Source organism: Zonotrichia leucophrys, chromosome 1A (genome assembly GCF_028769735.1).
Source record: "Zonotrichia leucophrys gambelii isolate GWCS_2022_RI chromosome 1A, RI_Zleu_2.0, whole genome shotgun sequence".
In the NCBI taxonomy this organism is placed as follows: domain Eukaryota; kingdom Metazoa; phylum Chordata; class Aves; order Passeriformes; family Passerellidae; genus Zonotrichia; species Zonotrichia leucophrys.
Genome location: NC_088170.1, coordinates 27,948,724 through 27,961,586, shown reverse-complemented (window position 1 = coordinate 27,961,586; position 12,863 = coordinate 27,948,724). Strand labels below are relative to the sequence as shown.

Genomic DNA, 12,863 nt, shown 5'->3' with positions numbered 1-12,863 from the left:
AATTATGTGTAAAATAAAAAGATAAAAATTGAAAGCTGAAAAAAACAGAAATTTTCTATTTCATGATTTTCTGTTAAAAGGATGCCAAACTTAACCTTCCATAACATTTTTGCTTTGATTAAACTGAACTTTTCAAGCAAAAGTAGTCAATTTAACTACTTTGAACAGAAAGGCTTTTCTTCATATTTTATTCTGTCTTGGGACTAAATCTGTAAGGTTTTTGAATCTTTCTGAAAAGTAAGGCTCTACATTTTTAAGTCTCAAATTTTAAATGTAAAACTATATTCTGTGGGTTGAGTCTACTTCTAATTTAGAAGGTTTATAGCACTTACATTACATTCTGGTAACCTCCCAGACAGAAGGTCCTCTACTTTAACCAAGACATCTTTCACTACAATTCCACTTCTTGCATGTTTCACACTAATCTTGAAACTAGTTATCTTTCCATTTGGTTGCCGAGGGAGAAACCAGATCAGATTTACAGCTGAAGAATTTAAGGCTTCAACTGTGAGATTCACTACTTTACCTGGAGCTTGAAAACAAAACAAACAAAAGCAGTGAGATAAACTGTTCTTCTCAGCACTGAAAAGTAGCAAATATTTCTTTTTTTTTTTTTTTAACGCCATTTCTAGCTTCCAAATTCTGAAGCAAACACATAAAAAACATTCACAAACACATGTAATGTAGCTGATCTACAACTGGCTATTTTTCAATCTGGTTTAAGTGAGAAATATAAGTATTTCAGTCTCTATATATGTAGTAATGGGTTTGGTCAACTTAGAAATTTTCTTCTTAGAATGTTCCAGAAACAGAAAAACATTGCCTTTTTTTTCTTTTTTTTTTCTGGTTAAGAGCATTTGATAACACTGTGTGTTTTATTTCACTTTACCCATGTCATCTTTTCTGCTGCACATAGATTTAAGTAACTCAATTAAGTTGGAATATTCACTATTGCTGCATAAATGCTGCTCTTTGTATCGGTGGCAGTCTCTGTGGCCTTTTTCAGAGCATCAGTATTAATCACAGCACAAAGGAATGAGGTGCAGCATTGAAATCAGATTTTACATGCTATTTTACATGCTGAAATCTCCTGGGAATTAAAGCCCTGTGGCCCTGTCTTAGTGCTGCCTACATGTGGCAGAGTCAGTAGCAGGTTCTGCTATAGCTGTCTTTTCACTGTCTTTTTAAAAAAAGGCATTCCACAATTACACACCTTCCACAGGTGAATTGAGACAGCTCCTCCAAGCCTCATATTTAGTGCTTTCAGTCTTGCTAAATCTCTTCCTCATCTTTCACCTCTTTTCCCCTCCTCCCAAAATTCAACCTTTATATTTAAATTATTTTGTCCTCAGGCTAATTTTCTCCCTTTAAACTTCCCATCTTTATGTTCATTAAGATGTTTGGCTTTCCTTAGCCATAAAGCAAGAATTAGAACAAAAAAACAGTTGAGAAAAAAAAGTATAAACGTTATACCAATGACACACCACTCACCTATAATTTGAAGAAACCTTCCAATTACATTTATAGTAAGGCATTTTAGGTTTAATAAAAACGTAGACAGAAATGCTTCCAAAAATAAAAAGCTTATGTTCCCATATGGAGAAATGATAGTGCTGTCCTCTGTCAAACATGAGTAAATAATAAAGCTTACAGAAATAAGATTTTTTACCAGCAATAATGCACAAATACTGAAGAATAAGGATCTCACACATATCCATGTGGCAAGTTTACTACTCCTTCTTATACTGGGTTCCTAAGTTATTGCATTATTTGTTCAGAGTGATTTCTGCCATTAATTAAGTTATCTCACTCTGCAGTTTGCACAGAAAGAGAAAGCAGCCTAAACCCAGATGGGCAGTCACTGCCTTGGCAGCACAAGCTCTGTTTTCCATTGAGACTGGTTCACAGGTGCACTGCTGCAAGCTCATCAGCCAAGGCACAACTGCTCCTGGAGCACAAGCAAGACCACAAACACTAAATTAGTAAAAATTGTGCAAACTCAGACTGTGTTTGAGTTTGCAGAATCAAACTTTCTAAATCAAACCACCAAATCAAATTTTCATTTCAGATATTTTTTTTACCTTCAGAATCAATGCATAAAATTTTAATAAAATACATTCTGTGCTGAAGTTCTTAGAATCCATCACTAAACAAATACAGATTGACTTAGCAGACAATGGCAGAGATGATCCCACAACAAAGTCTGTCTCCTAGAATTGTTGCAGGCAACAACAGATGGATCCACTTGATAGGTAGTTGTGCTCTGCTAAGACCTTGCTTTCTGGAAGCTCCCTACCTAGAAACTGTCATAGGAAAACTCCAAGAAAAACAGACTTTGTGTACAACAAACACCCCTATGGGCACACCCTAAATGGCATTGTTAGCAAACAGAACTAAATGAAACTTTGTCACTGAGTGACAGAATAAGAATAAGGATTTTGTTCTAAATGCATTGAAATTTGTTCAAGTATGAAATTCATCATGGAAATTTATTTGAACAAATTAGAGCAAATTTAATCAAAATAATTGACAGCTTTATTAAATTTACCACTTTCTGCAGTCTGGAAAAGGAAAGGATCGCTAAACACTCCAATACCAGCACTGTTCTCAGCAGCAACCTACAGGAAAAAACAGAAAGGATCCACATTAGAAAATCTACAGTATACACAGTTTCAGGGAATATGAAAATCCTAAGGATTCACAGAGATACAGCTTTTAGCTTTTAAACTATAAATATACAGATGAACATGCCCTTTATAGTTGTGTTGTATAATTTATACTCATTGTTTAAATATAAAAAAATAAAAGGGAAAAAGTATGTAACAGCATAAGAAATTGAGAAAACCACATATGAATATTCACACAGGAAAAGAGGATCACTATTTTATTAGTCCCTATTTTATGCAAAAATCCACAACAAGAATAACATCAGTAACACTCCTTTTTCTTACCACAATACACTTATTCCAGATTCTGCATTCCTGTTTTACTTACTATAACTTTAGGGGTAAAAAGGAGAATAAGCTGCCTTTTATTTCTCTGTCTCCTGTAGGCTAGTGAGAGCACGTCAACCTTCCTCAAAGCAGAACCCCAAGAAAAGCATGACTTTTTGCAGAAAGGCAATAGGTCAGGGAGAGTGTAGAGGCACTTTATGATGGAAATGCTTCAGTGCTCACAATCATGGAGTCTTCCCACAGAAGAGCAATGTATCAAAATTTTGGTAAAATTTATGGAGATGAACAAAACAACAATGCCATTTGCTCTGCAATATAGGGTTTGGTGACAATTCAACTCAATGATGGGCCATGGCATCCAGTACTTACAAAGAAAGAGGAAAGAAGACTAACTACTTTTTTTGAAAATAAGTAAAAGGGACAACAAAAGGTAAACGTGAGTAAAATTCCAATAGTAATGGTGAGAGGTGAGTACACAGAGGGTAGCAAAGGAGAAGGCCTCAAGCCAGGAAGGGAAACTTGCTCTAATCACTTCTTGGCACTAAACAGTGTTCTTTTCAAACACTGTAAAGATTAAACGAAAGGACAAAGCTACAACAGACAAACACATTAAAGGAATACAAGGTAGCATCAAAGACAATCTAGGATGACAAAAAGAATCTGTGTCACTGGCTAGCTCCTTCCTAAGCCACACAAACACATGCACACCCACCCCATGACTACAGCCAACCCCACCTACTTGCGCTTCACAGGGACAATCTTGAAACATCCTTAGAAATTGATGAAGTAATTGCAATAGCTGAGGAAATTGACCGAAGATCTTCACAGGTTGACATGCAGTCAGGAAATTCTGGCAGTATTTAAATTATACCATATAAATCTTAATCTATCTCCTTACCTAAACATTGTTTTTATTACCTCATCTCAAGGTAGGTCTTGTAGAAAGAGGTCAGAAACAAAACTTGCATTCAGACAGATATGGAAACCCCTACCTCATATGTACAGCTTCAAGGCAACAGAATGGAATGAAGCAAATCAACACATAATTTCATTAAATTCTTGATATTGAAAAGAGGAACCTCTCCAAGATTCTTATGAAAGACAAATAATTGCTTGGCAAATATTGCCAAGAGAGAAGAAATGAATTTCTGCCCACCTGAAGTCATCTATTGTTGAGGTGTTCAGAGATGGATCAGGAGTGCCTATTCTCAGTGCAAACAAATTCTATATATGGAATACATGCTTTTTTGGATCTGGCTGAGATGACTTAGTAACCTACATGTAATATGCAAAGTACACCAGTAATTTGAAAGATTAAATCTCAATGAAGATAAAGAAGGATTTAGATGTGCCCAAAAATTCTACCCCCTTTTCTTCTTATGTTTTACCACATAATGCCATATATTAATTCAAATATCAGTAGAAGCAGGTATATTTCAGTGCAAGTTTGACTGGGACATTTTTAAGCAGATTTTAAAAACACTACTCAAACTCAACTAAAAAAATATCTGGCTAATATATTTTGTTATATGGCAACAGTAAATAACATGGTCCCTCAGAAAACTCTACAAGAACCTACTATAAACTCACACAATTTACAATAAATCAGTATTCAAAATACTGAAAGGTGTTTGTCAAGCCTTTACCATAATTTCATAAGTTGTTCCAGGGTTAAGACTGGTGAGAAGAACTTCCAAACTGTCTGGCTTTGTTGTGACCTGTGTATAAGTTGTTTGCATCCATGGGCAGACTTCTTTATATTTAACAATATAGGATAGAATTCTCCCATTTGGATAGAGTGGTGTGTTCCATGAGAGCAAAATCCCAGCAGAACCCACTCTTTCACCTGCAAGGAACACAGGTGGCCCAGGATCTAAAAATAAATTAAAAAAACAAATTATATATGTGTGCACACACACACACACACATATGCACACACACAAGCATACACATGTAAACCAATTTTTAATTAAGATTCATGAGAGTGGAGACACATTCACAGATTCTACAGAGAAATTAAATCATCTGCCAGCATAGCCTCATAAAACTACTGAAAACTGATGTACTGCTGAATAAAAATCTTTTTTTCTTGCTACAGTCCTGTTAGAAATTATTAGGTCAATTTTGAAACACCAGAAACATTATTCTGTAAGAATGTAAAAAATGTATTGGTCAAGAACTTTGTTTAAAACCAGAGTTTAATGCAAATTTAATATCTCACATATTCTAGCACTCAATTAAAGTGTGCTCTCTTAAAAAGCACATCTGCTTTGGCTACATTTTGTTGGAAATAGCTCTGAACATTTCTTTATGTACCAATATAGGTGTAAATCAGAGTCTGGATATTACTACATGACACAATAGAAAATTTTTCAAAAGCTTGTAAATTTTTAAGCTCTCATAGAGCACTTCCAATTCAGCGTATTTTTAAATAGTAAAAGAAGATGAAAAATTTTAATGGCTGTTGAAAACTGATTATAATTTTTTGGACATTACTGTGCACATAAAAAATATAGTTTAAAAAATGAACAAAATTTCATCAGTCATTTTAAACTCACTTGTCACATTTGTTGTCACCGTTCTACTTGCAGGTGAACTATAGACTGACGAAGAAACTGCAGAAACTGTAACATTGTATGTTGTTCCAGGAAGAGTATTGGAAAAATCAGCCTGAAATAGGACATCATTTTATTTAAGCCTTTTGTAAAGAATCACAAAAATGAATCCCTCTCTCCTCAAAAAAAACCCCAAAAACAAACAAACAGAAAATATCCCAATAAAAAAAAAAAAAAAGCACAAAACAACCACAGGGAATTTTGAGCAATTCATAACTAAATTTCTACATCTGTTAGATACAGTATTTTGCTGTCAACTACCCTTCATAAGATGTGAGCAACATTCAATATAGAAGAACAATAAAATTAATAGTTAATTTTATCCCAGAGTCCCCTATCAATGTATCTATAGATGTTTTCCTGTATTATCATTATCAAAGTAAATATGAAGCATTATAAAACTCCTTTTTGAAAGAATGAACAAAAAAACCCTGAAAAACAAGTTTTTGACCCTTAAACTAGCCCGTCCTTTTCAGTAAGCATAATTATTAACTTCTTTAGCAAGAAATTATATAAAATACCTGTGTCTTTGCAGTTCCAATGAAAAACAAAAGCAAAACATCCAGAACAACCATTATTTCTGTTAATATTATATGTTCCAGAGAGCAGAATCAAAAAGTGCTCCTATATCTTTTTGATGGCTTAGCAGTGAAATGTTGCCTGCATTAATGATTTAAGCAGAGATCCTCCTGGCAAGTACACAATTAATGAGTCTGTACTACTCAATAGCTCTGCCCTTCCCTTGTTAAACTATTCATGAATCCTTGGATGACAGTCTGTGTCCTTCTAGTAGACTTTAAAACAACAGTAAGTTCACTACTTATTGTTAGGCAGCAAACTGTGGGTGCTGAAATTTGCTCCCACCCCACCAATTTTTCATTAATACTTTCACATTCATATATGCTTTAAACAGCTAAGGAGGAAAGCTTGAATTCCTCATCAGCACAGCACAAAAGGGAAAGCCAGCCCTGTAAGTCCTGTAATAAAAGCACTTACTTGATACTCCCTAACTCCCAGATCTAGGATAACAACAGAAGCATGATCAGGAGCAAGAGCCACATGAAATCTGTCTACAAGTCCATACGGTAGTCTCCAATACAGTGAAAAATAATGCGATGAAACATTGAAGAATTTCAGACTTTCTGGTTTTGCAGGTTCTGAAAGAGAATTGTGGAATAAATTACTTTCACCTAAATAACTCCATTTAAAGTATATTAGTAGTTACAACTGAATAGAAAAGCATCAAAGAAGAGTTTACTTGCTATGCAAGGGATTAGTGTGGATATGGCAGCATGTGATCCTACGGTTGCTACACTACCCCTGGGATTTGGTGGATGGCCTCTCAACTGTGCTGGGTGCCCGTTCACAGAGAGCAAGCTCAAGTGTCTCTGCACAGTGTTCAGTTAACAACAAAATCTCTGCACAGTCCTGGGGTTTCTGCTGCCCTCAGCCTCAAACTTAGCACTACTGCTGACATAACTACTGCTACAGTCGAAATTCAAGATATAGTAGTGTTTGCCCTGCTGTTTGCCACAGGGCTGGCAACTATTTTATACATTTCATGTATTTGGAATCCCAGTAATTCCTGAACTCTACTCAGTTAAGATCCCAAAATGTGGGTAGTCTACTCCTTTTATTAAAGCCAAATATCCACCTGCTCATGTCACAACATCACATTTTCTTCTGCTTTTAAATGCACCTTTAAATTATTGTATTTAAATTTAGCGTATTATTCACTCTAAGCCTCATAATCAATAATGAATGAAAAATTAGGATTTTAAATTCTTCAGGAGATCATTAAAATGTCATCTACATATAAGACTGTATAATTTGTTCATCTCTACAATCTCTGGCCATGTTCATCTGTTTTCTTTCTACTTTAAAATTCACTTATAACTATCAGCTTTCCCCATGCTCATCTCTCAGAGCAAGCCCAGTCAGTGATGCTCTTCACCTCATTTCAGATTCACCCTTGCACTCAGTCCTCTGTCTGCCTTTCTAATATGGTTTTTCTGAATTCAGACTAAATCTTCTAGTAGTTTATACATTGGTATCATACTGTGCAGCCTGAGTAATGCATAGGTTCAACTCTGAAAGATTTCCATTCCTTTCTTATTTGCTGTAAGTCTGCTAAGATTAAATATCTTTGATGAGCCCTTTACACAGACTATACGAAGTTGCATAATTGTTTCAAACAGATAATTCCAGTTCATCAAATAATCGGAAATATTAATATATCCAAATACTAACTTCAGATTTTACATTCCATCTGTATTTGTCTTATATGTATGGGGTTTTTTACTCATGGTTTTAACACTAACAGAACAAAAAAAATCTTAATAATATATGTGGAGTTGTGCAAGTTTAACTGAGAGCATAAGTTCTTCCTTTTAATATATTCTAATAAGTTTAGAGTCCTACTGCTTTCATCAGTCCTATTATTTGCGTGGATCTCAACTTCTATTAAAGTTGGATTTTAGGCATATAGAGGTCTTTTTGTACAGACCCACAATAAATTTCTGAATGTAGTTTACAATCTAAAATCTTAATTCTACAAACATTTCTAAATGCATTTAACTTCACCCATTGTAAAAAACAACTACTGAAATAATCGTAAGGTAAAATCCAGCTTGTGTGTACCTCTCTGCAGAATAAGATCCAAAATACTAAAAATGGTCAACAGAAATGCAGCACAGCTAAGGACATTATGTTTCTGACAGGTATCCCTACGTGTAGCTTGAATAGGGTACAAGTAATATGCTTAGTAAGTAATGCCCATGACAACAGCAAACTATTACACCTAAGCTCTCTTGAAATTTTGAGTGAGATGCGCAATGATAAACATGCACTGTTAGGAACAGATACCACTCTCTGGCAGAGGAAGCAGGAAACCATACAGACCTGTTACAAATTCAAGGACAGCAGAAGATCCTTCAATATTTCCTTTTAGTCTTCTCAGTGTGAAATTGTAAATGCCCCCAGCTATCAGGTCTGTAACACTGAAGTCTGTCACTGCTCCTGGGATCCTGAACTTTTCTATAAAGGTGTTGTTGGATAAAGATGCTTTATAAGAAGTGAAGTTAGTCTTGGTTGGATTCCACATTACAGTTGCAGAGGAAGAAGTTACCATTTTTAATCTCAGACCACATATCCCAGCAGGTTCTATGGTAAAAGTAATGAGATTAATAAAGAAACAATTAATCCTTAGTACTTGAAACATAAGACAATAGCAGCTTTTAAAAATAAATAGTTTTTACGCAAAGTAATCTTTTGAGACTTCAAAACATCATGAAATATGCATATAAATTTTAGAACTCTTTGTATGGATATATAGAAAACAGTGCCACTATGTTGCACAGGGTAAATAAAACCTGGGGATGTACCTCCTGTGGTCATTATGAAATTTATGGAAGAAAATTTCAACTTTATGAGGTCACTAAGAACAGTAACATTGCTCACTGGTACAACAGGATGAGAATGGAACACTTTGTAAGCACAAGTAGAGCTTTTGGTCACTCTGAAGTTTTCTAATACATTATATGCCACATAATTTTAGAAAACTGTTCATCTGCTCACTTAGGGACAGAGTAAATAGCACAGACTCAGGGATTATCCCTTTTTTTCTTTTTTAAAAAGTATTTTTTATTATATGAAGATTCCTAAAATCACAGATAATTCACTAATAAGACTTCCATTTATCTGTGTAGCACAGCTGCTTGGGAAAGAAGAATGTTTCCATTCCCCCTAAAAAGTGAATGTCCCACATAATTAGTTTATCTTCCTTGAAGCTTTGTGAAAAATAGTAATTAACATATGCCTATTACTCAGCATGAAAAAAATCCTAAGGATTTACCAATAAAATTCTACTTTTTATAATCTAGGCATACTCAGGACTCATCAACAATTCTCTTGAAAATATTTATCTGAGGAACAAAAGCATCTTCAGGAACATGATAATGAATATTCTGCTGCATGTTTCATTCACAAGAATCTGCAGGACTTGTTCAGGTTTTTTTCAGAGATTCACTTATCTTTGAATAACTAAGTGCAGAGCCTCCTTGACTATTAACTGAGTTAAGGAGTTGTAGTCCAAACACGCCACAGAACATCCATCAAAGAGAGGAGGTCTGTGACATGCATATTTATAAATCTGGGAGTTGATTAATTTTCTGATTACAACTAGCTTCCTTTTATCTGCTTTTGAAGCCCAGAATTCAATATAAATATTTTCTAAATTTATGTCACAAATAAATTTCCCTCTTTTTTATGTTGTATCACAGGAGCATTGGAAAATACATGTTTGCTCAGAGACAGAAAATGAGTGTAAGATACTGGTTTCTGGACTTTGCCAAGCTCTCTGAAGCACAATTCCTCTTACTGTATTAAACATTCTGTGTCCTTGCACAGGAGCAGTACTGCAATCTGAGATCATGGACTTGCGAGAAATTAGGAGATACAGAAACAATTGTAAACAAAATTCAAGGTAATTATAAAAGTATAGGACACTATTCTGGCAAGATATTACTTTGTTAAACTGGAAGCTTTTTTCAAAGGGCTATTTCCAGCCATGTCTAGACTCCTCAACCTTAATTCAGCAAGTCATGTACAAGGCTCCTATTTAAAAAACTATCACAAGAAGAAGCACAACTTTCCTCCCAAATTTGAAGTCTCATTTTGAGCTCTGTGATCTTTTTCAGTTACAAACGATGATGTAAATGTCTCTGAATATTTACTGGTTTTCAAAAGGACAATTTATAAGGTATTTCCTTACTTGTGATGACTTTTTTCTCCACAGCCACAGAGGAATCCAAACCTTTAACTGTCCATAACTGAAAAATGTATTCTGTCCCAGGGGTCAGATTTTTCACTACAGCTCTGCTGTCATAAATAGTTCTGGTAAGCAGCTTTTCATTATTCATCAGAGAATATGAAAGCTATCAAAGCAAAAGAATTCTTTATATTAGACCATTTAAGTTCATAAAGGTAATGATCAGAGATTGCAACTGCCTGTTAGTATAAAAACATTTAGAATATTTTCCACATTTTAAATACAAAAAGAATCAAGGAGCTTTATATTATGTTCCACCAATATAAAACTAGAGCATTCCTTAATAGCCCAGAAGTGAAAGCAATGACTTTAATATCAAAAAGTAGATGGAGTAAGCAAAGTGAAGTTGAGGCTTACAGGTTTTTGCTCTTAGAGGAAGGACAATAAAGTGTACCCTGACTCTTCAGTCTCACAGCTGTACTAAAGAACTGTACAATTAATTACTCTGTATCTTTCTGGCAAAAATCCTCAAAACAAAACAAAAAAGCAAAACATAGCAAAATAAAGGAAAAAATCTGAACACCTAAAACCATTCAACCAAAAAACACACCCAAGAGCTGAAATTCTGAAAAGACTCCCAAGGGATCAGTCACTGAACTCCATTCACTGTTATCCCTTAAAAATTCATCTGTTAAGAGCCACTGCAGAAAACAGAAGGGTTGGAGATATAAAGTCATTGAAATCTAGGGACTTAACTCCTAGAGGCTAGGCTTAACTCCTAGATTCCTTCTGACCTTCCAGACAATTCTAAGGTAAGAAAAAATTCCTGCACCAATTCTTTCTGTGGACCTAGCAGAGTGTCCCTACAGACTCGTTCCCATCTGCACTAGTGAGAGGCAAGATGCAGACCATGCCTGCCCTGCAGAGGAGGGCACTCCAACAAAAACCACACATTTCTCAGGAATGGCTCTTAATGCTGAGACCAAGTAGGGCTGCAGCTGCCTGCATAGTGAGTCCTGTCCTGCCACTAGTTGTTTCTTCCAGCAGAAAGGGGATGTTGCACACATGGCAGTGACCTGAAAGCACTGGGTTAGCTGCTATTCATCTGGGGGGGGAATGATCCATTTCCCCTCTGTCTATTTTACCAGTACAGTGTCTGTTTATACAAACAAAATCTTGGAAACTGTCATCACCTTATTAGAATTACAGCACTGCAAGATGCTAGAAGCAAAGCTATAGATTAAAGATTTACATCTAGTATAAAGAAGTTAGGAAAGTACCTTTTGTGCACTCTTCTCTTTACAAGCTACAATATATTGCATAGAAAGTTGGTGAGCAGGGATGATTAATTTTAAATGATTAGTAAAACGATCCCTTTCATGCAGGTGCACCTTACTAAGCAACCAGTCTACGAAAGCCTTTCTCATTAAAGATTTAACGAAAAGCTCATTTATACAGACAAAGCACTGTCTAATGTGGCTGCTTGCTCTATGAGATGCTGAACAATAATACCGAGACATAAAGATCAATATTACAGATGACAATTATTTTCCACAGAGGGGTGAAAATAGCATTAACACATTCAGAAGTGTATCTGAACTGGCTCAAAACATGAACAAGATCATTAAATTTAATTTTAAAATTTGTAAATATGCTTCAGACTGCACCAGCAAATAGTGTGAGAGGTTAACTGGCTGCTCTTATCCATTGAGATCAATGCAGCTTTACACTAATGAAGAGAGAAGAAATGTCCAGGAACTATCCTAAGGATACTAAGATTTCAGATTTAGGTAGGGATATAATTGAAGCCACAGGAGAGCAGAAGGAAAAGAATTGGGCACTGCAATATTGGGGTAAAAACCGTGTAGATCATTAAAACAAAATACTTTGACTCATGGTAGAGCTGTATACCAAAGAATATCCCATTCAAGTAAGTTAACTGAGAAAGATCATTGAAATCCATATTGATTCAAGTGATGTGTTAACACAGCAATATGCTAAGTTTTGTTGGCCATAAGCTGGTCAGTGGCTACAAAATGTTAAGGGTAATACAAGACAGACTGCAAAAGCCAGGATACAAAAGAGAGATGGGCTGCATGTTTTTGTAAAACATGATCCATGCTATTTAGGTGCTATTGTGGATCATAATTGACAGAACTGAAATAAGGAATGATGAGAATTGAAGTTTATGAATCATGAAAATTATGGTGAACAGGGAATTAGTATTTTTTTTTAACAGGGCATAACAAATCTGTGAAGTATAAATAACAAAAAAAAAAATCAGGAATAGTCCCTGTTTTTCTTTATGTATATCTAATTTCACTCAGGAAATCCCTAAACTACTTACTGCCCAAGGCCAGAAGGGTATGGCAGGTATTCAGGGTTTGCATTTTTGTCTAATAAATTACTATATTAAAGAAAACCCCTATAATTATTCTCTAGCTTTCTAAAAAACATTTACATTCTTCTGTAAGGAAGGAATTTTTTATTTTTGACTTCAGTTAAATTAATTTGCATTACAAACTT

At 35.1% G+C, this 12,863-nt stretch overlaps 1 protein-coding gene across 1 annotated transcript in view; it reads right to left on the bottom strand.

Moving 5' to 3' along the window:
• PTPRQ (protein tyrosine phosphatase receptor type Q) overlaps positions 1-6,144 on the bottom strand; it is a 99,190-nt gene extending 93,046 nt beyond the window's left edge. The window contains exons 1-5 of the mRNA XM_064731466.1: positions 6,091-6,144; positions 5,513-5,624; positions 4,601-4,827; positions 2,549-2,618; positions 333-532 (exon numbers count right to left, since the gene is read on the bottom strand). Of these exons, the coding sequence (XP_064587536.1) occupies positions 333-532; positions 2,549-2,618; positions 4,601-4,827; positions 5,513-5,624; positions 6,091-6,144 (663 nt within the window). The remainder of the gene's footprint in view (positions 1-332; positions 533-2,548; positions 2,619-4,600; positions 4,828-5,512; positions 5,625-6,090) is intronic.
• Between the last annotated feature and the right edge of the window lie 6,719 nt (positions 6,145-12,863).